General features: G+C 36.2%; 2 protein-coding genes across 3 annotated transcripts in view; both read left to right on the plus strand.

Moving 5' to 3' along the window:
- The window catches only part of LOC114880409, a 39,885-nt gene extending 30,510 nt beyond the window's left edge, over positions 1-9,375 (plus strand). The window contains exons 4-5 of the mRNA XM_029196396.2: positions 5,265-5,390; positions 8,958-9,375. Of these exons, the coding sequence (XP_029052229.1) occupies positions 5,265-5,390; positions 8,958-9,040 (209 nt within the window). The 3' untranslated portion in view covers positions 9,041-9,375. The remainder of the gene's footprint in view (positions 1-5,264; positions 5,391-8,957) is intronic.
- A 3,635-nt stretch (positions 9,376-13,010) lies between these two features.
- Positions 13,011-26,829, plus strand: part of LOC114880411 — a 43,865-nt gene continuing 30,046 nt past the window's right edge. For both annotated transcript variants that reach the window (XM_029196398.2, XM_029196399.2), the window contains exon 1: positions 13,011-14,941. In XM_029196398.2, coding sequence (XP_029052231.1) covers positions 14,875-14,941 — 67 coding nt within the window. In that variant the 5' untranslated portion in view covers positions 13,011-14,874. The remainder of the gene's footprint in view (positions 14,942-26,829) is intronic.

Genomic DNA, 26,829 nt, shown 5'->3' on the forward strand with positions numbered 1-26,829 from the left:
TCAAGCAAAGTTATCAGCTATGTAAATAAAATCTTTCATTACTTTTAAAAGATAAATTTGTTAGCATAAAATGCCATCAATTTCACTACGGGAAAGTTTCTCGTTACGGAGGCGATAAAGCTACGGCTTTATTTACGAATTTCATTTTCATTTCGAAATTCTATATGAGAAAAGCCATAATACATCGGCCAAAACTGATGGTAATTTGATGGCCAGTTGTAAAAAGAGTAAGCTGGGTAGGACAGGAATTCCCTATTCAAGTTCAAGCAGTATTCTGTTGACTGGAGAGGTAACATAGGGCATCGTATTGTTACGGATAAAAATGCTTTTACGTCGTTTCATTGCACGAATTGAAATCTTCTTTCGAAAGGTCTTGATTACATAATTAAATTCCTGTTTTTTACTGTTCCACTGTGAAAGAGCTCGTAACAAAGTACCACCTTCTCATCTTAGCAGACACAGACGTGTAATTGAAGTCCATGGATTCTGTGCTTTATTGTAGATGTAGACAATTTCTTGCGTTTTGAATTATTGCGCCAGGTCCAGTTTTGGTTTTCTGTTTCGATTCACCGTAAGAAACATTAATAGTTGAAACGCTGTTTACCGTCATTCTCCGTTTACTAATCTCCGTATACAACTAATTGGGAATCGTATTTTAAATCACTTTTCATTGTATGACAAGCTGTTGTCATACACTTTCAAAAAGACAAATAACGGCCCCGGGCCTTCAATGTGTTTATTGCCCCAGACCCTTAGGTCTGGTACGGCTTGAAACCTATCGACTCTGGCAACAGAGTTAGGCCTTTGTTTAATCCCAGTGACTCTCAACATAGAGAATCATTTTTGTCAAAATCTAATAATATTATTCCAACAACCCCTTCTTTCTTAATGTACTTAAACACTAAACTTAGCACTACACTCACACTGTTGGAGTCAACGCACAAGAACATTTGTAACGCATTACCTTACATTGAAGATCATCAGAAGTGACAGTAGCATCTATAGCTAAATAGCAGTGAAACTGCGATTCATATTTAGGAAGACTATAGCAACCGACGTACAGAGTTGTTTTTTTGAAATTGTAAAAAAATAGATTTCTTCTACAAGCACGCATAAGCTCGTAAATTTGAACTAAGATGAACGCACAAAGAAACATGATGATCCTTGACGTAAGTATTTTGTTATCCACTATCACCTATTAGGTAAGTATATTAAATTAAATATTTTATATCAAAGATAACGAGAGTAATGTAATGTAACGTGTTGCGAATGTTCTTGTGCAGAGGCTTTTAACGCAATGTAAATTTTACCGTGGAAATTTATTTATATCTAATACATCATATTAAAAGTATTTATTTATTAAATTTTATGTACCTTAATCTATTCACGTTTAATATTTTTCAATAGTACTTTATTATTATCTTTTGTTCATTTGTTTAACACTGGAACTACCGACGTTTAATACACACTTATGTTTCAGTTAAAAATAATGTAGAAAAGTAAATGTAATCGGGTTCTGTCGCTCTATGTATTATTTTATAGGCACGGTAGTACCTTCGATAGTCATTTGTTTAATTGCGTAATGTAGGCGTTTAGTGGAGGGGAGAGAGTTTCGTCTCCCCGGACGCCTTGAGTTCAGGCCGGGGAGCACTAGGTGGCGACGAGATCGCGGGTGTTCTCTCGCAAGTGCTCTCCCGGCATGCCGTTCGGATATATAGAAGTTCCGAATAGCGGTACGATAGGTGTCTGGGGCAGGGATCGTCTGTTGTCAGCCCCACTGACGAGTCTGACAGACGATCCCGAGACGAAACGCCTTTCTCTCTCCTACAAATTCAGAAGTGGGATAGGTCCCTGCGTGTTGACGCTCATTTGTTCTGACATATTTGTGATTTGTTATTGATTTGAGATTTAGATGAATTTGGTGACTCGTTCCTCGTGTTTATTTGTGTGCGTGACCGAGGACGGTCACAGTTGTCAGGTATGGCCGAGCTGTAGGCGTTTAGTGGAGGGGAGAGAGTTTCGTCTCCCCGGACGCCTTGAGTTCGGGCCGGGGAGCACTAGGTGGCGACGAGATGGCGGGTGTTCTCCCGCAAGTGCTCTCCCGGCATGCCGCTCGGATATATAGAAGTTCCGAATAGCAGTACGATAGGTGTCTGGGGCAGGGATCGTCTATTGTCAGCCCCACTGACGAGTCTGACAGACGATCCCGAGACGAAACGCCTTTCTCTCTCCTACAGTAACGAACGCGGCGTGGCTGCCGGAATGCCGGAAAAGCAGTATTGTAGCGACTATTGTAAGCCTAACACTCATCAATAAATTGTCTTTCTTACCCGAGTCTTACATAAATAAATAAAGGATGAAACATAATTTAATATATGTATACATCCATTCTTTATCTCGATGATAGCCAATGTACATTTTAACAAAAATACCTCGATAAAATTTATAAATTAAAATAAGAAACTAGAAACCAGTCATTTTGACTGGTTTGGTAGTTCTAGTGTTAAACTGCTACCCTATACAAAATGTCTAAAAAGTTATGTACAGCCAAAACATTTCAGACTGTGCATGAAGAAACGGATAAAAAATTTCTTTACCATTTTGCAATTTGCGATTTCGTTTTTCGAATATAAATTTCAAGTTAAAAATTAAGTTTTCACGTATTCACTAATACTAGCACTTTGTTGAGCTCTTAAGACGTTCAGTGGTGAAAAAAAAATTTAAACCTTCCTGAACGTCCTGGAGGAAGCTGTAATGGTTGAGCTATAGATCCTTAACTCTTCGTATAATTCTTAAACTATTATCGTACTGTGATGCCCGGTTTGATCCAACACCTCGATGTTGGATGCAGGAAATGGGGTATCACTTGAATGTATTTAATTAGAGATCGACGTTACATGGAAATTAGAAACTTTATTACAAACTCGGCGTTGTTACAAAATGCTGTGCGCGTGACAAAACTAAGACTCACTCGAGAGCTGAGAAATAGGGCTATTTAAGAATTTCGGAAGGTGAACTTTGGACTTTTGCTGTATAGGGGAGAGTTGGAAGGTGAAGGGTCGAAAGTGAGTAACGGTGAAAGTTGGTGACTAGTGAAAGATAAAGTTTTGGATGAGACAGGAGTGAGTAAAAGGAAATATTTGTTATGAGTGTATAACAGTACGATTAATGTAAGATTTTACACCCAACGGCTGTAAGTAACGGTTAGTCGATGCATTTTACCGAAATCTTGAGCATTGAGTGAGGCGTGATATGTATGATATCACCCGGATTCGGGTTTAAGGGAGTAGACACGGGTAATGCAGCGAGGTGACATTACCGGCAAAAATGGGCCTAAAAAGGGGTTTACTGGAATACACTTTTCGTCCTTATATGAGAAGATCCACCAGGCCCAACGAAAAAACTACTGTAATACCGACGTCCCGAATCGGAGAGGTCACGTGCCGTGTCTACCCCCTTAAGTATTTTGGCATCTTATGATGTTACCCGGGCTAAATGTGTTAAATATCGATAAGACCAGTGTCAACGACCTTTTTCAGCTGACAGTGAGAACCTATGTATACATGCTCGTCTATACATGCACTTCCCTGTGAATATTAAATTAGGACATTTAAATCCCAAGGTAATTATGCAGTGTAGGGAATCTAGCTCCGACGACCTTGACCTTGACATATGTTGTCAAGAACATGAGTCTGACAATGAGTAACTTTTCCTTACAATTTAATCGGAGTCTCTTATAATTTCTGAGATATTTAAAATTAAAGTTGATTCAAAACAAAAATTTGAGACCCAGGCTCAATGAAGTTCGACCTTGACATGTTGTCAAGGTCGTCGCCCCGAGTAATTTTTCTTTCGTTCATTGTTTGTTAAAAAGTGTCATAGGGATAATGGCTCCCTTCTATATTGGTACGAATGTCTATATTGGTATGAGTGTCGTTGTTGGTACGAGTGGATAATTGATAGAGAGATAGAAAGAACCGGTATATGTGATGTGCGAAAGAGAATGTTTGTAATATATGTTAGAAGATTACGATCGATCAGAGGTTCTCGGGTAAGTGCCGTGTCTTTTGACACAGTCCTCTTGCCACAGGGTCCCCGGACCCTCCCCACTCCGTGGCGAGATTCTTTATTTCAAATCCTTATCTTTCTGCACGCGCCATGCAGCACCATGACTTTGGGTCATCGGCCACACGCGCGTTTCTTTGAAACTCGGCAATCGAACTCTCTATCGCTGTTCCACAACAAAACGTCCGCGACTCTTAGAATTCGTCGCACCTCTAGTATCAACCACTGCCGGCCTAAGTCCGATGACAGACGTATGGCTCGGGGTATCGATAGCCTAAAGAATCCTGAGAAATTCTTGAAAAGCAGGTCAAAGCCCCAAATGAAATGACCCTGCCACGTGTCAACCCTTGAACACGTGCTGACGCTAACATATACATAACTAAATAAATGTCTAAGCACATAAATAAAAGGAGTAACAAATTATTTACGATCACGGCCATAAAACTAAACACAGTTACGACAAAAAGTTATTAAGAAACAAAGTTTACCCTCGACATATATGCATGATATACATATATTCGCAATTTGCAAAATTGTATTCAAATTATATCCATTAACAAGTAGTGTAATTAATGGAAGGAAATGAATAGAGAGTTGATAACTCAAAAAAATCTAACCTAACCTAACTCAAACCCAATTTGCTTTAAATTCGTAGTTGCTATGTGATCGCAAAGTATTGTACATGCAGACAGTGGCTTTGGGTTAGGTTAGGTTAGATTTTTGAGTGGAGCCCTCCACTAGATGAAAACAGTACGTCTGCAACTGGAGAATAAATACAATTTTTGTTTCCTGTATCTATTAACTTTTTCTATAATATCACATTATAATTGTAAAGATCTCGTTTCACATCCAAATCAGGGTTCTCGCTTATTGCGTGAAATTACAAATCCATGTAAATAATGCTTCATTTCTTAAACTTTATTTGTTGATAACTTTTTCATAAACAATGACCCCCGATTAGTTTATAAAGAAAAATTACTCAGGGTCATGTTCTTGACAACATATATCAAGGTCGTCGGAACTGGGTCCTCTATATTGCATAATTACCAATTTCAATTGCTTATATGTATGTCAAAAACGAAGTTACAAATTTCAAAATTGTAAAGGAATTTTGTATTTGTTTTCGCGTAGAGAATCTACAGTTTTCGGGTTGTACATTATTTTTGGAACACCTTATATTTATCAACCTATTGTTTTAGAGGTGTTTCCCTTCGTCGAACACGCTTGTCACGTCGGACCAGAAGAATGTAAAGTACGGGCCAAAGACTGTGCTGAGTACACAAGGCTACGGGAATGTTGCTGTCATTCCTATTTAGCTTCTACTTGTAAGTAGTATTTTTCTATTTTTTTTATCGACACTGCTTTGAATGGGATATAAACAAAATTAACCCTATATACTATAATTGGAATAAATGTAAAGCCTATAGATAATTCCAATTAAAAAGAATTACTTATAATTAGTTGGTAACATAATACTTGTGTTTTTGATTAATTCATGTTGCTTTTCCTACCATTTCCGAACAGTCTAAAAAAAGTTATTTAAATAAAACAATGAAAATTCACAGTGACACAGGACTCATAATTAGTTATTTAATGTAAAAGGCAACGTAATTTTGTACACATATGTCTTTATATACAGAGTGTCTGGTTTTACTGCACCACTTAAATTATTTTCCCTGCTGTTGAAAAAACAGAAACAAACTAACAGGAGTTTATATGGTTTTAGGGCGTATGCATATCTGGCAGTAATAAAAATAAACCCCAATGACGTCACAATGACTTATGATCTTAAAATGACCACTACAATGTCGCATTATAAAAACGAACCCAGTGACTTTAAAATCACATTCAAAATAATCTCAAAACCATTTTTTTAATCCTCGCCAAATGCATCCCTTCAAATTATATAAACTTCTTCCAGTTTTTTTCTTATTTTCGATAGCAGTGAAAATAATTTAAATATTCAACTTAAACAAGACACCCTGTATATACCCTGTATATACCGTCTGTCCAAGTTTTGATATGACTACAGGTAACCCTCCTACAACACGGCATCCTATAACACGATTTCGCTCTAACACGATCGGATAAATTGCGGAAACCCTCGTATAGCACTGCAACCTATAGCACTGTTTCGCTCTAACACGATAAGAAAATTGAGAAAATCTTTGTACAACACTGCACTTCTACAGTACTGGATAACATGATTTTTGTTTAACATATTTAATAACTAATAATAACGGGAGGGAATAATGAACTCTAGTGCCTTTACATGAAAATATATAAATAAATTATAATTTACTCATTTATAACTCTATTCCGATGTTATAGCGGAAAGCGTCATGCACAGTTTATACGCCATCCACAGCGAGACTTGCCGTCTCATTATAAGTGACGAGGAAGAATTTTAATAAATTAAGGATACATTAAATGAAAATAATATTTTTTGTTTTTTTTTTCGTTTCGTGTTATATTTTTAATAAAAATTAAGTTGCTTATATAGAATTAAAAAAAAAAATGTTTGTTTTTAATAAGTTCTCGGAACGTAACCCCCCTTTTTGTATTAGCACTGGGTCTCATATAACACCATTTCACACAACACGGCATTTTCTAGGAACCTATCTACCGTGTTATAGGAGGGCTACCTGTACTTCCTTGCGTGTGCGCTGCCTAATGATAAACAAAGAATTTGCAAAGGCAAATTAGCGGGCAACGTTTGATAAAAATTTCAATTGTCTGTATTGATTTAACTAGCAACATAGATCTAGGAATATACGGACCAAGCATTAATCACCTCGTATTAAAATAACTTGAGATCATCTTTTTATCTTTATATATACATATAATTCTTCTGTGCGTGTGTTTGTGACTGAATTCCTCCTAAACGGCTGAACCGATTTTGATGAAATTTTTTGTGTGTGTTCAAGTGGATTCGAGAATGGTTTAGATTCACAATTCGGTCCACTACAAAATGTTTTTTTAATTAATTTTTTATTTATAAGTTGTTGTTGATCTTGGAATGTTTTACATTGGATCCGGCAGACAGCGCTGCGATCGCGGCGTCGAATATTCAAAAATATTTTATTTTACTTCCAGTTCATCAAAACGGTACAGATTGTTACAATTTATTCAAAAAAGTTTGAAATTTTCGGATTTAAGACGTGTGTACAGGATAACGTCTGTCGGGTCCGCTAGTTTTAATTTATATTTTGTATTCATTTGGCTGAGCTTAGCAAGTACACAAATCTGCTACAAATGTGTAGATAAATGCAGTTGTACATTTGCATGCAACGTGGGTTTCCTTCCGTTAAGAGAAAGTGTAGAGGGAGGAACTCCTACCACTAACTAAAGCCAATGTAAGAGTGAGTTAAATGAATGGAGCAATGCTCTTTTCTCTTCACGGTAACTATACCATGGTATATGATTACACATACTCCATAGCATGCAGTATTTTTGCAGATACTACACCATGCTGCAGTCATATAATTACCGCTGCATGTATCATAAATGACCATGATATACGACGATAACATGGTATAGTACCGATGACATACAGGGTGTCCAAAACAATTGGGACCAAACTTAAACTACGTATTACTCGGGTCAAATACATGAAAAAAGTTCATATAAGCTTATGTCCGAAAATGCTTTATTGAAAAGATACATGCTTTTAAAGATATTTATGGTTTATTGTGGCAGTTATAAGAGATGTTTGAAAATTCCTCCCTCTGCAAGAATGCACGCTTCTATTCGTCGAATAAGTGATTGTCGAACTCTTTCAAATATTCCAAATGTATTGGAAATAATAGTAAATGCATTTTTTATCGTATTTTTATAAATCAACTTCTTTGCGTGATTCCATAAATAGAAGTCCAGAGGTGTTAGGTCAGATGACCTAGAAGGCCAACTGAGGGGTGAAATCGTAAAGAGAATATGTTTTGTACAACTAAATGTTTTTTAGACGACAAAACGACTGATACAGATCTAGAGGCAGTAGGTCGGGACATGTAAACCATAACTGTCATTAATAATTATAATACGTGTACGATTTTGTACAACGAATTGTAACACGAATTTTGCCCGTAAATCTATGAATGCTTATATCTTCCCAATAAAGCATTTTCGGACATAAGTATACGTGAACTTTTTTCATCGATTTGACCTCAGTAATACGTAGTATAAGTTTAGTCCTAACCTTTCTGGACGGTGTCTCATAACTTCTGTAACACTCGGAAATGGAGGGTTGCTGGAGTGATTCTAAACAAATTTTTCCTTTACCAAAATGTTGGTTGAAGCTTTGTTTTTGAATTATTAACGGAAAACACTGACCAATGAGAGCGCGCACACTACAAGAGCGTTGGCTCTCAACCGCGCTCGGTCGTGGTCATGAACAAACGCATTGGCCCAGGCACGTTAATCATGAATAATCCACGCTGTGCCAACGCGTTTGTTCACGATCACAACCGAGCGCTTTGAGTGCGCGATCTACGCGCCCTACGAAACGAAATACAACAAAATGGGACACAGTGATATTCGATATCCCTGTCTCACTTTGTCGCATTTAGTTTCGTTCGCGTATTTTATCACGTAGCGGACCTATTAGAAAAGAATTGGGCGGTGCTAATGCACGATTCTGGTGCGCGGACAGTACTTACTTACATACTGCGCAGAGATGAGAAGCAACCCCCCACTTCCGGCTGTTACAGGAGTTATGAGACACCCTGTATAGAACATACAATATTAAAATTATTTGGAAAAAGAAAGACACATTGGAGCCATACTACTTATTATGATTAAATTGACAATTTTATATATTGTTATATAAAATATTGACTAGTTTAAATAAAATTCTATGGTAATTCTCCAATTAATAATTAAATTTTCTTTTGCAGGGAAATCTTTAGCAAATGACGCAGGACGAAACATAAGTACGAAGTTCCTGATGATATTAACAGTACTCAGGTTGTTCCTATAGCAGATGTTATCATTAGCATGTGATAGCGGGTGTTTTTACATAAAACATAAATTATTTTTCCATGGACTTATAAAGAATATACAAAATCAATGAATGTTTATACAATATACAGTGACAACGAAATCAAATTGTGAAATAACTTAATGAATTATTCTTTGCAATTTTATATGTACCTACAAAAGAAAAATGACAATTATATCAAAAGATAAGGAATACCGAAAACCACATTTTGTACTGCAACAGATAAATGTACCAAAGCGAATATAAATTATGCAGAATGTACTTTTCCAAAATTTTCCTTCGTTAGTACACAGTATAAACACATTACAAACTAGTATGTGGTAGAATCTTATTTAAATATTATCATTGTTAGTGTAATTTGGGATTCTTTTATCTATAACTTTAGTAACTTTAGTTCATAGTTGAAATTAGATTGATTTTTAAGCGAAAAGGTAAGTCATAATACCAATTGTCCATACCGATCAGCTATTTATAGCTCATGCTTCCATCTATGATTAAAATAACTTTTTAATTAATAAACAAACACCAGTTTCAAGTTTTATGATTTACGACTGAACCTCGAACTTTGTAACTTTTTATAAGTCCATCTGTTCATACTCGTATGTGTAAACAAGGGATAATTATCTTTGAAAAGTTATTTTTATTTTATACTAACTGCTGTTAACCTTTTAATGTCTTGAAGTAACATCGCCTCAAGATATTGGGTAACATTAGTTTAAGTATAATTCTTTACTATATAATTTACTGTTCTCTAGTTATACAGGGTGTCCCAGAAAGAGTGAGAATCCCGTGGAGAGATGATTGGTATGGTGATTGTGAACAACTTCTTTTCTTTGCCAAAATGTTGGTTAAGGCTTCATTTTTAAATTATTAACGAAAACCACTGTCTAACTAGACCGAGCATACAGCGTGGGCTAAATTGCGAGAGTGTTGACTACTGATTACGTTCGAACGGTGGTCACGAACAAGTACGGCGATACAACATCGGCAAAATCTGTAGCTTCGTTTTCAATAGGTAGCCCATTCTCTAACATCCAAAGTTAGCGTCCGGCCAAAGAGACACATGAAACAACAAGAATTTATAGTTTTAAAGTACTAAACAGATCAGCATCTTTCAGTTTTCGCGTCTCTGTCCAGAACCTGCACAGCTATCAGCTGTTCGAAAGCGAAACACGCGCTTCGGTAGTTGATATTCCAATTTTTAATTGCTTATATCTCAAAAACGAAGCTGCAAGCTATGTCGACACGTGCTGTTGTCGCGTTTGTTCATGAGCACGATTCAAAAGTAATCAGTAGCCAAAACTCCCTCGATTCAGACAGCGTTCTAATTGGACAGGGTTTTTCGTCAATAACTTAAAAATGAAGCCTTAACCAACATTTTGACAAAGGAAAAAGGTGTTTAGAATCACCTCAGCAACCAGCCGTCTAAGGGATTATCACTCTTTCTGGGACAGGCTGTATACTTGTACATATAGTGAATTGTATAAATTCTATTAATTTTAAACAAAATGTATTTAAATTAATAGACTATTGATTTTAAAGTAATATTAATCTAAGGATTCATTCAAATCAGTAAAATATCACACTTAGGACTAAAATTCTTTTAAATCATGGGAACTTTGTTCTAAACTTTCGATAACTGTTTTCTGATCTTAACTTTTAACGTCCGTATTTTCACGATGTTCCTCGTTTTAAGTATGTGGGAGCTCTAAAAAGAGCTGATTGTGTTGTACGTTACTAATGGCCCCCTTATATAAATGCAACTAAGGTGTTTCAACTTGTAAATAAGTTTTAATATTCGTCGCTATTTTCATCAATAACTGGAATAATGTTAGTTTTATCCAATAAGCGACTTAAAATTTATAACATAATTAACCCTTTTCAGAGCGTCCTTATACTTAAAACGAGGAAGACTTTAGTTACAACAGATACCAGCTATAATTTAATTAAAAGTAATACGTACGTGAAAAGAAAAAGACGGAAATAGTGATAGAAGTCTATGTTCTTTACATCGTTGAATAGAATGATATTGCAGTTATACCTGTGATACCTTCTTCGATTACCATATTAAAAGGACAACTAATAGCATCTAACACAGTGCCATTGTTCAAGCCATGATATAAATCTGTGATTTAGGGCTCCCACATACTTAAAATGAGGAACATTGTGAAAATACGGACGTTAAAAGATAAGATCAGAAAACTTGATTAAAAAGTTTAAATTGTTAATATATTATTTAAATAAATGACTGTTAACTAACACACAGTTTAGAGAAAGAACAGTTCATACTTTTCTGAGAGCTGTTTCTGGTATGAGAAACATGGTGGGTCGGCGCAATGTATTCCCCTGTACGTCGCACAGTGGAGTATTTGCCTCTCAAACGCGGTAAAAAGTCATTTTCAGAAAACTATCTCCAAAGTCAAAAAGTACTATGAAAATAGTTAATTGAATATTTGGCCCATAAAGTATATACTTGTTTTTCACATTTATTAATTTTCAACGTGGATACAGAGGTTTAAAGAAAGCAACTCCGAAATTCTTAAAAACTACAACTATTATTTATGCTTTTAATTCTCACTCTGGGTTTAAACGTGCCAGGTATGTATTTTAATTGTATCAAGTTTCATTTTATTATCTATAATATTTTTGGAATTATACCGTATTAAATATTTTCCATCTTTATTGTTTATTTTTAAAAAAGTCCCGTGGAATCCCGCGTTCTATTTGGTATCATTTGAAAGGGCAAAGTCTTGCCTTTAAAATAAAAAAAAAATTAGCTGCTACTAGCTGCTACTCAGGTATCTACAGTGATTCTTACTATTATTGACACCGATGTTGAGTCATCGGTCTCAACGCCAAATCGACAACTTTTTGACATCACCATCGGCGATTTTGTTCTAAATGAAATATGTTGTAGTCCATATGAAATTAGAAGGGGTTTAAGTCATCATTTTGCCGGTTTCGAATTTGTTTAGTAATTACAGACCTTCGAAGTTTGCAATTTTTGCCCATTTGGACGAACACGGGCTTCACTTACGAATTTTTATCTCAGGAACTATTTGTTCGATTGAGCTAGATTTTTTTTGATTTATTCAGAAAGGATTGGGCTATTACAAAATAATTTTTTTAATCTCGATAATTAACTTTATAATTTTTTATAGCTATAACATTGTTAAAAAAACATCCTAATGCGATAACGGTAGACTTATTAAAAAATAGAAAGTGTAAGCTTTAAAATGGTATTTATTTCATCAAATTTGGATGAAATTTAGCAAAGTTATGATAGTTTGAAGATTGAGCAAATTTTAAAGTAGTTTTTACCGCGTTTGAGAGGCAAATACATACCCCACTGTGCGTCGGTTAGGTTGAGCACTAGCTTTGCCTGATGAAGGGGCGTTGTATTAGTTTCATTTTTTTTTAACTATGATGTACCAATCCGACACTCTTGAAACTTTTACAGATAATAGTTAAATAGTAAAGGATTATTCTTCATTTTTTCGGTAGGTGTCACTCAAAGGACTGTTTATAAAAATCACTTGCAAAAATTTATTTATTAATTTTCAACCCTTAATCATCGGATAAAAAAAAAAAAAATGGAATACAGGTAATGAATACCTACTATTTGTACTTTAATGTGTTCAAATATCTTAAATAGTTTCCAAGAAAAAAAATAGTAAAGTTTTGGGGTTTTACCCTCATATCTCCCTTATCAGAGGGGGTAGGGAGTTGAAATTGCACACAATTATTGTTTAGGCAAAAAGCAGTATGTGGTATAAATATCAACCGAAATTGTTGTTGGGGCCGATTCACTATGCTTATACAGCTAGACCCCTTACAAAAAACGCACACGACCCATTGAAATATCGTATATCCTTCATTCATCCTAAACACAAAAAGAAATATTATATAGCTAGTGAAATATTAAATTAAATTAAGGAATATTAAATTAAACAAATTGAAGAAATATTATGTTTTGAGCTAAAGTTATTCCTAGTTACGATATATTATTATCTATTTTTAGTTCCATTGTTATTGTGAAGAGTTAAATGTATCTACAAAAAGCCGGTCATTATGTGTAATCGGAACACAAAGTGTGTGGACAAATGACGTACACTTCAAAGTTATACTTTATTTCCATAAATGACATTTTATTAATCTGATCCTAACATAACCTAATCTAGTCCTAACCTCACATAGTATACCAATCTATTGATACTCATGTAGAGTTTTATATGCCAACTTAACCCTTGATAGCTTACAAGCCACAAAAAATCGGACACCGTCATAGGAAAAGTTAATTAGAGTAAGAATTGTGTGTATATAAATAATTTTGTCTTATATATCAGTATAACCTACGCAGTATAAATTAATACTGACATTACTGAGATTGTAACTGCATTATTGAATGGAATCTATAAATTTTAATTTACTATTATATTAACATTCGTATTTAATTTACTGTGAATCAATTTATTCTATAATTTTGTATAAAATTTTGTATAGCTTCAATTTTTATGTTCATTTTCCCTTGAAATTTTGTCTCTGCTCTTTGGAAAATATAATTGTGTTAACCGTATGTGTTTAAATGTAGAAGAAAGGCATTAAAGACGGACCTCTAATTTATTTTTTGTTATATAACTCTCTTAATGTTACCGTTAAAGTCGATTACTCAGTATACAAAAAATTCTTTTATTAGTTACCTAAAAGTTAGTTTTGCCTGAATTTATATAAAAAATTGCAGTAAAAGGAACTTATAAAACTAACGCACTATTCACTACCGCTCAATACATACCAACAATCCGATTTCACTCATTGCTAGTCTGCAGCACTTCATTAAAAAAAAGTAGTCTAATATAGGTGATGGCGACCAACTTTGGTACTTTTCTCTAGTAATTCTTTTTGTAACTGTTAACTTTTTTAATAGCTCTTTCGCTATCTTCAAAACTCAGTTTTGTCTGCTATACATAATTCGTCGTAAACTGCTATTTTTCTATATGTACAAATAAATGTAATATATGTATTCAAGGTGGCTCAATAAAAACTAACTCGTTATTCCTCGCTTATATAAAAAAATGATTTAAGGGAATTATGTAGCATTAGAAGGGGTGCATCAAATGAATACGCTCAGACTATTTTTATATCTTATTTTTTTTCTGAGATTTCAAGATGGATAGTAGTATTGAGGTGAAATTAAAATTTCAGAAAATATAAGATATATAAAAATCTAGATACCCTTTCCTATGCTACATAATTCATTCATATGGTTTTTTGGAAGAAACACGAGATAACGAACCAGTTTTTGGTGTATATATGCTTGTATATTTTTTCTTTGTAACATTCATTGTATCTGATACTTTCTAAATTTCTCTCATTAACCTTTAAAGGACTAGCAAATACCCTTTTGGGCCTTTGTATGTAGAAGTCCTTAAATTCTGTACACTATATACATACATTTTCTTTTAAATGAAAGCTATTATTTTTGTTACATTTTTGAAAATGTATTATTCACTGTCGGGTTTTGTATGAAAGGATTTTTTTATCGTATATATTTAAATTATATTTAATTTAACAAACGATTAAAAATAAAATTAAAGCTAACTCAAACTTTCTGCACGCTAACTTATTTTCTTCTTCGAATGATTAGCGCCTACAAAGAGATGGTTCAGACCAGTTTATAACGGTTTATATCGGCTGCTTGAAATTCTCTCGCAAGAAAGCAGACACGTGTGTGGTTATATAGAAGTTAATTTCTTCTGAAAGTCTGTTGACATTTGAAAGTGTTAGTAAAAGTGTACTTTTATTTCAATCGAAAAATGTATGTTTCTTCAATAATATTCGGTACCATTGGAATTTTATATTCTTATGTTATTGCTGAATTAAGTGAGTACAGTTAACCTTCAATTTATGTACATATTAGGTCATCCCATAAGTTCGTGCCGTTTTTTGAACGGTTCCATATGTTAATGTTATTAAATGTGTATGAATTGTTGTTTTTGATATTTCTAGAATATTTGACATCTCCTGAACTGATAAATTAAGTGATTTCTCTACAAGATTTTGAATTTTGTCTTCCTGTGTCTGAGAAAGACGCCCAGAACGTTCCTCATCTTCTAAACAAAAATTCTCGTCTTTAAAACATATAAACCATTTTCTATAGTTACGAGATGAAAGAGCACCTTCTCCGCAAACAGCACATATATTGTTTGTCGCAATTGTTACCGAACTTCCTTTTCGAAATTCATATAACATTAGATGTCGGAAATGAATACGAATTTCACTCATCATTTTTAACTGTTAAAAATCAATGCGTACATTATTTCACGATCCCATTTCCACGAAAATCTCTTTTAGACTGCCCTCAAACAAATACACTGAAGTGCATTGGTTTCTTATCGCCTTGTGTTTATAAATCGAGGCGTGAAATGTAACATACAAAAATCGGCACGAACTTATGGGATGACCTAATACATATTGTTTCATTAAAAACGGACTATTTCTTACAATTAATTTCATTTTGAAACAAATTTAATTGTGTTGAATACCTAACTGGAAATTGCTTTCCATTGTCATCAATGATTTTCGAAAAATTTAATTGAAGATACAAATTAATCAATTATTTGGAATAATGTTAACCTAAATATTTTTAATTGGAACTTTAATATGTATTCTTATCTTATCTTTTTCCACTGACAGTAGAAAGGTGCTTTCTCTCTTTGAAAATACAAAAAAAATCAAGTCAATATTCTTCGAATTTTCAAAAGATAAAGCTATCATCTTTCGAAAATTCAAAGTTATCATAAGGATAGAAAAAAATACATACATATTGCACTACATTGTGAATATTGTTGCATCAAAAAATCAGTTTCTGAAAAAATGTTACATGATACCTCCATTATTCGTCACTTCAATTACACAGGCCTGCCAAATTGAAGTTTTTAAAAAATACAAGAGAAGTTTTCGCTGATTTTTATGTTATTTGGTGTGCTGATTTCGAAAATGACCTCCATTTTTTTTCTATTATGTCAGGATTTTTTGTAAAATCGATATCGATATTTTTGCTAAAATCCTATTTAAAAAGGAATTCTCGCAAACAATTTTGCATGTACTATTTGGCAACAGTGGTTTTTATCCATTTAAATCTATGTAAAATAAATAAATCGATTCTTGGTGAGGCAAATTGATTTTTCAGCATTCGATTCAGCAATCGAACCAAGATAGTGATGAGATAAGGATTTGAGCGACGCTATTACTAGAGAGAGATTGCGACAGGGAGGTGTCACAGAGGGGTATGTATTCGGTAGGTTTTACCACAGTAGAATGATGGTTAGGCAGGGAGGGAAGAAATTCAACGCCGAATAAAATTTTGTATGGTAGTAAATGTTCATAAAAATCCAAGTAAAATTGAATTTTTCAAGAAAACGTGATGTGATAGAAATTTTTCATTATTTTTTTTTGAAATCAGCACCAAAAAATACATAAAGTTCAGCTATCAATTCCCTTGTATTTTTTTCATCGCAGGCCTGTGTTATTTACACCGATATCAATTTTGTAGAATGCTTTAATTTATTGTAAAAAGTATAGATCAAATGTAAAATCGAATTATAGAATAAGTATTAGAAACATTACGAAAAGGTACAAGCCAGGTTTCATTTTCACAGCAGAAAAGTATAGAGTGCGTATGTAAACTACATATGTATATGTCAGCGTGTAAGCGAATGCGATATGCAGTTGTAGGAATAGAAAGAGAACGCTACATAAGGCTCTTTGTGTCTTTGTCTAATCACTCATGCGCACTCGCTCATTGACCGGTGTTGCGCGCGATATTTTAAAAACTCCTACACGGGACTAGGAGTCTCACAATTCCTGAGAATTGCGTTTTCTTAATTGTGAGGATTTCTTAAACAAAACACCGTTTTACACTTAAATTAATATGTCTATACTTATGTAATGAAATAAGGAACAAAAGATGCATATTTAATAGCATAAGTAAGACGTGTATACAACCGTAGACTAATTAAAATCAAAGGATTAATCGTGATGCCAAAAGCAGTAAAGAAAGGACGCCCACTCTCGCACTGTATTGATCATCAATCGAATATACCTGACATATAGATTATTCTCTCATCTTAATAATGTAAACTATAAATTATATAGTTAAAGAATTTAAAATTAAATTGTACATATACATATAGTGAGTATTTATATTTATATTTATATTAATTTGTAGGTTTGTAGGTATCATGATGCACGTTACATTCATTGTGTTATTACACGTACCTGATCAGATAAGAACACAAGGGGCCAATATGCACTGTTTTCTTTCTATTACTATACCGCCTTTTTATCCCAATCACACACTTTATTTTGATATCTCTTAATTTTTAATTTTATAATTTTGCAAAATGATTGTTCTTCTGGACAGTGGAAAATCACTAATTGCTATATATATGCATTCTTTTATCATTTAAAATAAATCTTACGGTTATCTAATCTCTAATATTCTTTGATTGAAATGGTTTAATATAAAATAATTTTTAACAAAAAACAAATCCGACTTCGAAATGCACTAAAAAGTGTAAAATAATTTCTATTTCATTTATACCAATATTCCATAGCTATTAATAATATCTACTTAATCGTTAACTAGGGTACCAAATACATTTCAAAGTTTTCGGAGGCGGCGCAAAATTAAAAACTTTTCCTCTACTAGGAAGATCCTAACTCGGGCGTCGGCAACCTATGATAAATGACCCATTTGATAATTTCAAGTAAACAATATTCAACGGGAATCAACATACCCATTGCGAATTAACTATACTGCAGTTCACGAGTGACCGCACTAACTAGCGCAGCTCACTAGGTCTAGGGAGATTTTGAATAGCGCGTGTGATTCCCCTTTACAGCTTGCTTCTTACTTTGCGTTCACATCATTTTTTTTTTTTTCGAAAAATAATAGGAATTTCATTGTATTGTGAAACTTGACAATATCATCACCGGTTATCAGTTATCGTACGTCATATATTTCTGCCCACCATTCATATGATCGCAAAGTATACTAAGAAACACGTTGTAGAGGGGAATAACACGTGTTATTAAAAATCTCTCTAGACCTAGTGAGCTGCGCGAGTTAAGTATGGTCACAGCACAGCCGACTCTAGTACTAGCCATGCTGAACAACGTGGCAACACCGCTCACGTGACAATCGGGAGTCCTATTTTCAAAAACAGAGTCCTGTGCTCTGAATTATAATTAACGTCTTTTTTAATTAAAAGCTGTAGTAATATACGCTATTTTATATCAATTATGTATAAACAATACATAAACATTGCAACTATGGCAAGTAGAAGTGATGTGGTAGTATAAAATTGTTATAAATGTGATATAAATTTTGTGTACTCTCGAAGTAGTTTGGTGTTGTGAAGCATGATATTTGAAATATTTACAGTGGTTTCAAGAAAATTTAGGTATGAAGCAAAATGAAACCATCTTTGGATCAAATTGAAACATTTAAGAATTGATAAACGTGTATATAAGTGAATAAAAACCTTGAAACAAGCGAAATTATTGGTACGAAACCAAAGAGGTTATGTGAAGTCCAGAGAGGAGCCGAGAGTCTGACGACGTTGATTGGCTGGGAGTCTAGGAGTCCGGGAGGCAGATAGAGTAGGGTAGATGTTGATATATTCGGACCGGACTCTCCCGGTGTTGCCATTTTTACTTCAGCACGGCTAGTACTAGAGTCGGCTGTGGTATGGTCTCTCGTGAACTGCAGTATAGTGCATCTACATCAGGAGTGCTGCCAATTTCTGATACAATCGTTACAATTACAAATGTTTTCAGCCGGACCTATAACGTTTCGCTTTTTCTCTTACGACTTATTAATTACCAAGTTTGCCATACCGCAATCAGCGTAGCAGGTTAATTTAGAAACGAATGGGTAAGTTTCATTTAAATTGCTTTCAAATTTTTCATCTTTAACATAGCCTCCAATTCAAACGTTTATTAATTATTCCATTTCAATCATTTCTATTTGTTGTTTAGAATGCTTAGAATTTCCATTTTTACATTATAACAGGCGACAAGAGATTAGGCTCCTCCTTTTCGAAATCGGATAAAAAATGAATGCGTAAACGTTTCATTCATGTCTGAATAAAAAATAACTAGTGACTAATTATAGCAAAGAATGATCAATTTCAAAATCTATAAAATTAGATAATAAGACGGTTTAATGACATGTAGCTATTAGAAAGTAGTATTTATACAAGGTGTCCCAGAATTAGGTCAAATCCCGTGGAAGCATGATTTCGGAGATGATTCTAAACAACTTCTTCCTTTGTCAGTCGTTTTTGAATTATTAACAAAAAACACTGTCCAATGAGAGCACGAGTAAAGCGCGGACTGTGCAAAATTAAAAACTTCTCTTCTACTCGGAAGATCTTAGTTCAGGGGTTGGCAATCTATGACACGCCGGTTAACGAATGATCCATTTGATTATTTCAAGTTAACAATATTCAACGAGAATCAACATACCCATTGCGGATTAACTACATGTACATCAGAAGTGCTGCCAACTTCTAATACAATCGTTACAATTACAAATGTTTCCAGCCGATCCTATAATGTTCCGCGTTTTTTCTTACGACTTATTAAGGGGGTATACACGGGTAATGCAGCGAGGTGACATTACCGGCAAAAATGGACCTAAAAAGGGGTTTCCGGGAATACACTTTTCGTCCTTATATGAGAAGATTTGGGGCTGGGTGAGGGCTCATTCGAAAGAGGAAGGTTCAATGCAGGGCGGTCTTGTCATGGTTCAACAAAATTGTGTTGATATCTAATAATATGAGTGTCCAAAGTAGAGGAAAAATCGACAAAATACATCCGCAGATTCCAAGTATTTTTTAGGTCACTAAAACAGTTCTGTGACTCAAACGGTGACCAGACCGCGCTGCATTGAACCTTCCTCTTTCGAATGAACCCTTATTTAGATCAAAATCTTCTCATATAAGGACGAAAAGTGTATTCCCGTAAAAGCATTCCCAAAGACGAGTTCCGCTATTATCTGGATACTACAGAGCAAGTTACGTGACAAATTTAGTTCAGCTAGTAGTTATAAGGTGGCGTCTAAGTAGAAGGGCTGCCGATCTGGAATCGTAGCCAGAATCAAGCGTCAGCTTGATTACGTCACTCGAACTGTGCTGCGAAGGCAAGCGAAAAAGGCAACAACGCCCGAACGCTGAGTGAGACGCACTACAGTCATGCTGTCCATCGCTCATTCTGCATGTTGAGATTGTCCCTTTTCTCTAAGATTTGACTGCCGTCCGCTTGGATTTTTCACCGCGCCTCATAACAAACCTCGCCTCATTCAAACTATATCGTGTTTGGTATCATTTTAATCAGAAAAATTTCACCAATGCGCTAGTAAAAATTTCATTTAAAAAAAGTCAAAAATAAAAAAGTTTTATAATTGAATTAGTATTAGTATTACTCTCCTCCACTGTTTGTCCCTTTTTACGTTCACGGTTGGCTGGTCGTCGCATGTAATCCGAGATTCGACACCTCGGCTGGATATATGCAACGTCTGGTTCCCAATCTGTGTTGCATATATTCAGCTTTTACTGTATAGACGCGAGGTCCCTCTATTTATTAGTTCTAATAGTACCATAGTACGTTTTTATGCAGAATGTTTCAAGGAGTTGATACGAGTAAAAAAAAAAATGCAATTCTATTTAAATAAAAAGTGCATCTGCATATTTTTAGTACATCGTTGCATTCACGAAGAAAATGAAGTCATAGAAAAATAAACATTATCATACCAATCAACTTTTTCATGAACAGCTTTTTCCTATCTCCTACTAAATTCAAGATATAACCCGTCCCAATTGCGTGACGCATCCTGTATGCTTTTATGAGTTAAAAAACATTTATTTAGAGAAGTTAATAATTTTTTTTTTTTTAATTCTCAGATTGCACGTTCCATCAGTTCTTCAGAGTAGGCATATATTTTTCAGCAGCGAGGGGTGCTACGGTGCGCTATATAAAATCCACGCGTTTGGTCAGTCAGAATTTATCGGAGCGGGACAATTCTATCATTTGGGTTGAAAGAAGGATCGCATGATCACCGTACATCTCTCTCTAACCACACGCCAATGTTTCGTTTTCGTTCTTCAGGCGTATCGTGGCGATGCCTCTAGCGAGATGAGCGTTTGAATGTGTTTGTAAAAATACTTGAGGCGCTGTTGCCTTCCTAGATCGTGTTGCGCGCACGCTAGTTGAGATTTAAACCTTTCAAGTTCGTAACAAAACACGCAAGTGGCTCTACCAGGCCCAACGAAAAAACTGCTGCAATACCGACGTCCCGAATCGGAGAGGTTACGTGCCGTGTCTACCCCCTTAAGTTATCTCCTTTAAAATATTTTACGTCATAAAAAGTATCTCCGAAAGGTTTGTAAAACGAATCACCGAAGAAATAATAATAGCATCGACCAGATAAAATATCATCTCATGTCTCATGATACTGTTCAGCACCGACACTCGTCCCTGGTAAACTCACTGATTTAGGTTCTGTTTCTTATTGTGGCCGCAATATATTCTAGAGGGCGTAAGAAAACGTCGAATTGTGGCGACGCGAGCATACGAAGCGCCATCTACAAAGAGAAAAGTTCCTAGACACGTGCAAAATTTAGTCGTTAGTCTTTTGAGAAGCAGTTAGAGAGAACAAAAGCGCACGTGAATCAGATGGTGAGAATAAAGTTTAATTCAAAAGTTAATACACGTTTTTACTTGTGTTCCCCTTTAAAAGATCGCCCACAGTAAATTGGTGCCGAAACCCGATTAAAAATGAAGAACGTTGAAAAGCAAAAAGCCGGAAAAGCAGTAGAGATAGACGCTGCCGACATTTTGGAAAGATGACCCAAAACTGTGGTTCGCCATGCTTGAAAAGGAATTTTCTGCTTATAATGTAAGGTCAGACGCGGTAAAATGCGCGGCTGTTTTACGGCATTTAGATGGTAATATTACTAGAATAGTCGCAGATATTATTTCCGCACCGGATTGCGACGATTCCTATAAATTAATTAAGGAGGCGCTAATCAGCCGATTGGCGTCATCAGAGGAAACTCAACTCCGTCAACTCCTCACAGGAATCGAGATGAACGGGAGAAAACCATCAGAATTACTACGCGAAATGCAGGTGCTAACCGGCGCCAAAATCAGCGTAAAAATTTTACAGACGCTCTGGCTGCAACGGCTGCCCATCTGGGTACAAGAAATTTTGTCCGTTGTGGATGAAGCTGCACTAGAAAAGTTGGCAGCACTGGCAGACAAAACAGTCGAAAGATCAAGAATGTTAGAAACGGCGGCCCTGACGGAAGGAGCAACCGTCAGATTTGAAACCCCGTCGCGAACCGACGAGATAGAAGAGTTGACCAAGCAAGTTGCGAAGCTAACAGCAAAAATAGATCAAATGGAGTGCGGCAGGACACACTTCTGATACAATCGGAGAAACAGAAGTAGAAGCAGGAGCGGAAGCCGATCTAGGCCAACATACGTTAACCAAGATAGAAACGGCCTGTGCTATTATCATACGAGGTTTGCCGCAGACTCTTGGAAGTGTCGACAACCGTGTACCTGGACCGGACCTGATAAAAGGAAGCCGGCGGAAAACTGAAGCCAGCGTCTCAAATGGAGGTGGTTGAAGACGCGCAGAAGCAGAGACGCCTCATAATCAGCGACGTAAGAACTGGGCAACGTTTTTTAGTGGATACAGGTGCCGACATATCAGTGATTCCGCGTACTTTTAAGGACGGAACTGCAAAAAACGCGTTAAAACTACACGCAGAAAATGGTGCAGAAATCGAAACATTTGGTGAAAAACTCTTAAATCTAAATCTAGGACTCCGTAGAGACTTTTCATGGAGATTTGTTATAGCAAGCGTCTCAAAACCAATAATAGGCGCAGACTTTTTACACTATTACAACTTACTCGTAGACCTTAGGCATAAGAAGTTATTAGATGGTAACACGCTTTTATACAGGTCAGCAGAATTGGTTACGGTGGACATTCCAACAATCTCAACAATTGACAAAAACAACCCTTGCGAAGCGGTTCTGAGAGAATATACAGACATAACGAAGCCTAGAAATAAAAAACTGATAAGTCATACGATAAAGCACCATATAATAACAAAAGGTCCTCCTATTGCAGAAAAAGCGAGGCGATTTAATTCAGAAAAATTAAAAGTAGCCAAGGCTGAATTCCAGCAATTGTTGAAAGAAGGAATCTGTCGACCATCTAAAAGCCAGTGGGCCAGCCCGCTCCATATGGTGCCCCAAAAAGCGGCGAGTGGAGGCCATGTGGAAACTACAGACGCTTAAACAGTGTCACGGTGCCAGACAGGTACCCTATTCCACACGTGCAGGACATCACACAGCAATTCCGTGGATGCACAGTATTTTCTACCATCGATTTAACGCGTGCATACCATCAGATACCAGTCGCAGAAGAAGATATAGAGAAGACAGCCGTGATTACCCCATTTGGACTGTACGAGTACACGGTAATGCCTTTCGGCTTGTGTAACTCCGCGCAGTCGTTTCAGCGATTTATAAACATGGTGCTGCAAGAACTAGACTTCTGTGCTTGTTATATCGATGACATTAATATAGCATCAAAATATAAAGAGAGTCACGAAACACACTTACGTGCGGTATTTGACAGACTTAGAAAATACGGACTAACAATTAATGTTTCAAATTGTAATTTTGTTAAGGACAACGTGCGTTATTTAGGTTATAAGATAGATTGTAAGGGTATTACTACATTGGACGAGCGAGTCCAGGCCATAAAAGCGCATACTAAACCAGAAACTATATCGGACATGCGACGTTTCCTAGGGATAATGAATTTTTACAGGAGGTTCTTAAAAAATGCAGCGGATTGGTTGGATCCATTGAATAGGTACTTGATAGGAGCTAAGAAGAATGATAAGAGGCCAATCCAATGGACCCAGGCAGCGGAACAAGCCTTCAAAGAAGCAAAGGAGAGAATCGCTGCGGCTTCATTATTAGCCTATCCAAAAGAGAAGGCAGCCTTAAGGTTAAAAACGGATGCCTCCGATATTGCCATCGGAGCAGTTCTTGAACAATCGAACGGTAAAAATTGGGAACCTCTGGGATATTTTTCTAGGAAGCTGGAAAAAGCGCAATTGAGATATAGCGTTTATGATAGAGTTTTTCAAACACTTCGTGGAAGGAAGAATGCTAACGAATGAAACGGACCACAAACCGTTATCACACGCTTTCCAGCAAGGAACGGAAAAAGCGAGCCCAGGACAGGCCAGGCAATTGGACTACATAGGGCAATTTACTTCAAGAATCGTTTACGTAGCTGGGAAGGACAACGTGGTGGCTGACGCCTTGTCGAGGTTGGAGGCAATAGACATGCCGGTGCTAATGTCCACTGAGGAATTAATGAAGAAACAGCAAGAGGATGAAGAACTGAAAAATATCCTAGCTGAAGGAAAATGGAAATTGCACAAAATATTCCTCGACAACTCAAATAGATATATTTATGGCGATATAATAGGGAATAGCATCAGACCGTATGTTTCAGTTTCCCTAAGGAAACAGATCTTCAATAACGTGCACGGTTTATTACATCCCAGCGGCAGAACTACCAAGCAGCTGATAGGGAAAAGTTTCATGTGGCCAAAAATGAATAGAGAAATCACAGAATGGTCACATACGTGTTTGGCTTGCCAGAGATGTAAAATAAGCCGCCATAATAAGTTGCCACCTTCAAAAATAGTTCTTCAAAGGCGTTTTGAGCACGTCCACATAGATATCGTAGGTCCAATGCCCATAGTTAAAAACATGAAATACTGATTAACCATCATTGACAGATTCACGCGATGGCCTGAAGCGGTAGCGATGGCAAAAGCTACGGCGGACACAGTGGCGACCGCATTTTTCGCCCAATGGATCTCCAGATTCGGGTCTCCAGTCACCATTACGACGGATCAAGGAGCCCAATCCGAGAGCCAACTTTTCGAAGCATTAACGAAATTGGTTGAGACAAATAAAATCAGAACAACAGCCTATCACCCGACCTCGAACGGAATGATTGAAAGGTGGCACAGGTCGCTAAAACCCGCAATATCGTGCCACGGCGTTAAGGACTGGGTGGAGATCTTGCCAACGGTGCTCCTTGGACTACGTACCTGCCTGAAAGAAGATCTCAAGGCCTCAGCCGCTGAATTAGTTTACGGTACGAACATCAGGTTACCAGGGGAGTTTTTCCTAAACGAAGATTATCCGCAAGATCCAAATATATTCTTAGAAAAGCTAAGACAACACATTAGGCAGATCAGACCGGTACCCGCTTCGCATCATATCAAGAAAAAACATTTTGTACACGGAAAATTGTATACATGTTCACATATATTTCTGCGAATCGACGCAGATTTCAAAAAACCGCTAGAAGCGCCGTACGAGGGTCCCTACGAAGTCGTAGAAAAAATTACTGATTATATTTTTAAAATTAACTATAAAGGAAAATATATAAATGTATCGACTGATAGGTTAAAGCCAGCGTTTGTTGATAAAGACAATTCAGACGATGTTAATGTACCTGTTAGGACATATTAGATATAAGCATGTTATATTTTATATTCTATATTCTATATTCTATATTTTATATTTTTATATTCTTATATGTTACAAATTTCGCGCTTTGTAGAACCAAACCGCTCGGAGGGGAGTAATGTGGCGACGCGAGCATACGAAGCGCCATCTACAAAAAGAAAAGTTCCTAGACACGTGCAAAAACACAGCCGACTCTAGTACTAGCCATGCTGAACAACGTGGCAACACCGCTCACGTGACAATCGGGAGTCCTATTTTCAAAAACAGAGTCCTGTGCTCGGAATTGTAATTACCGTCTTTTTTAATTAAAAGCTGTAGTAATATACGCTATTTTGTATTAATTATGTGTAAACAAGACATAAACGTTGCAACTATGGCAAGTAGAAGTGATGTGGTAGTATAAAATTGTTGTAAATGTGATATAAATTTTGTGTACTCTCGAAGTAGTTTGGTGTTGTGAAGCATGATATTTGAAATATTTACAGTGGTTTCAAGAAAATTTAGGTATGAAGCAAAATGAAACCATCTTTGGATCAAATTGAAACATTTAAGAATTGATAAACGTGTATATAAGTGAATAAAAACCTTGAAACAAGCGAAATTATTGGAACGAAACCAAAGAGGTTATGTGAAGTCCAGAGAGTAGCCGAGAGTCTGACGACGTTGATTGGCTGGGAGTCTGGGAGTCCGGGAGGCAGATAGAGTAGGGTAGATGTTGATATATTCGGACCGGACTCCCGCGGTGTTGCCATTTTTACTTCAGCACGGCTAGTGATAGAGTCGGCTGTGGCAAAATTTAGTCGTTAGTCTTTTGAGAAGCAGTTAGAGAGAACAAAAGCGCGCGTGAATCAGAGAGTGAGAATAAAGTTTAATTCAAAAGTTAATACACGTTTTTACTTGTGTTCCCCTTTGAAAGGTCGCCCACAGAATTTTTTCGCCGCCGCAACCTCCCATAAGGATGGCAGTCTTTAACAGTATCTCGTCGGTGCCCCAACAAGCTGCCAACGGAGCTTCGAGGCCGGCGACAGACACCCAACCCTCCCATGGAAAAGGAGCAACGTGGGACTTCGAAAAACCAGACGAAGCTGCCCAGACGATTGCGAAAACGCCCATCCGGAGCCATC

Source organism: Osmia bicornis, chromosome 3 (genome assembly GCF_907164935.1).
Source record: "Osmia bicornis bicornis chromosome 3, iOsmBic2.1, whole genome shotgun sequence".
NCBI classification, from domain to species: domain Eukaryota; kingdom Metazoa; phylum Arthropoda; class Insecta; order Hymenoptera; family Megachilidae; genus Osmia; species Osmia bicornis.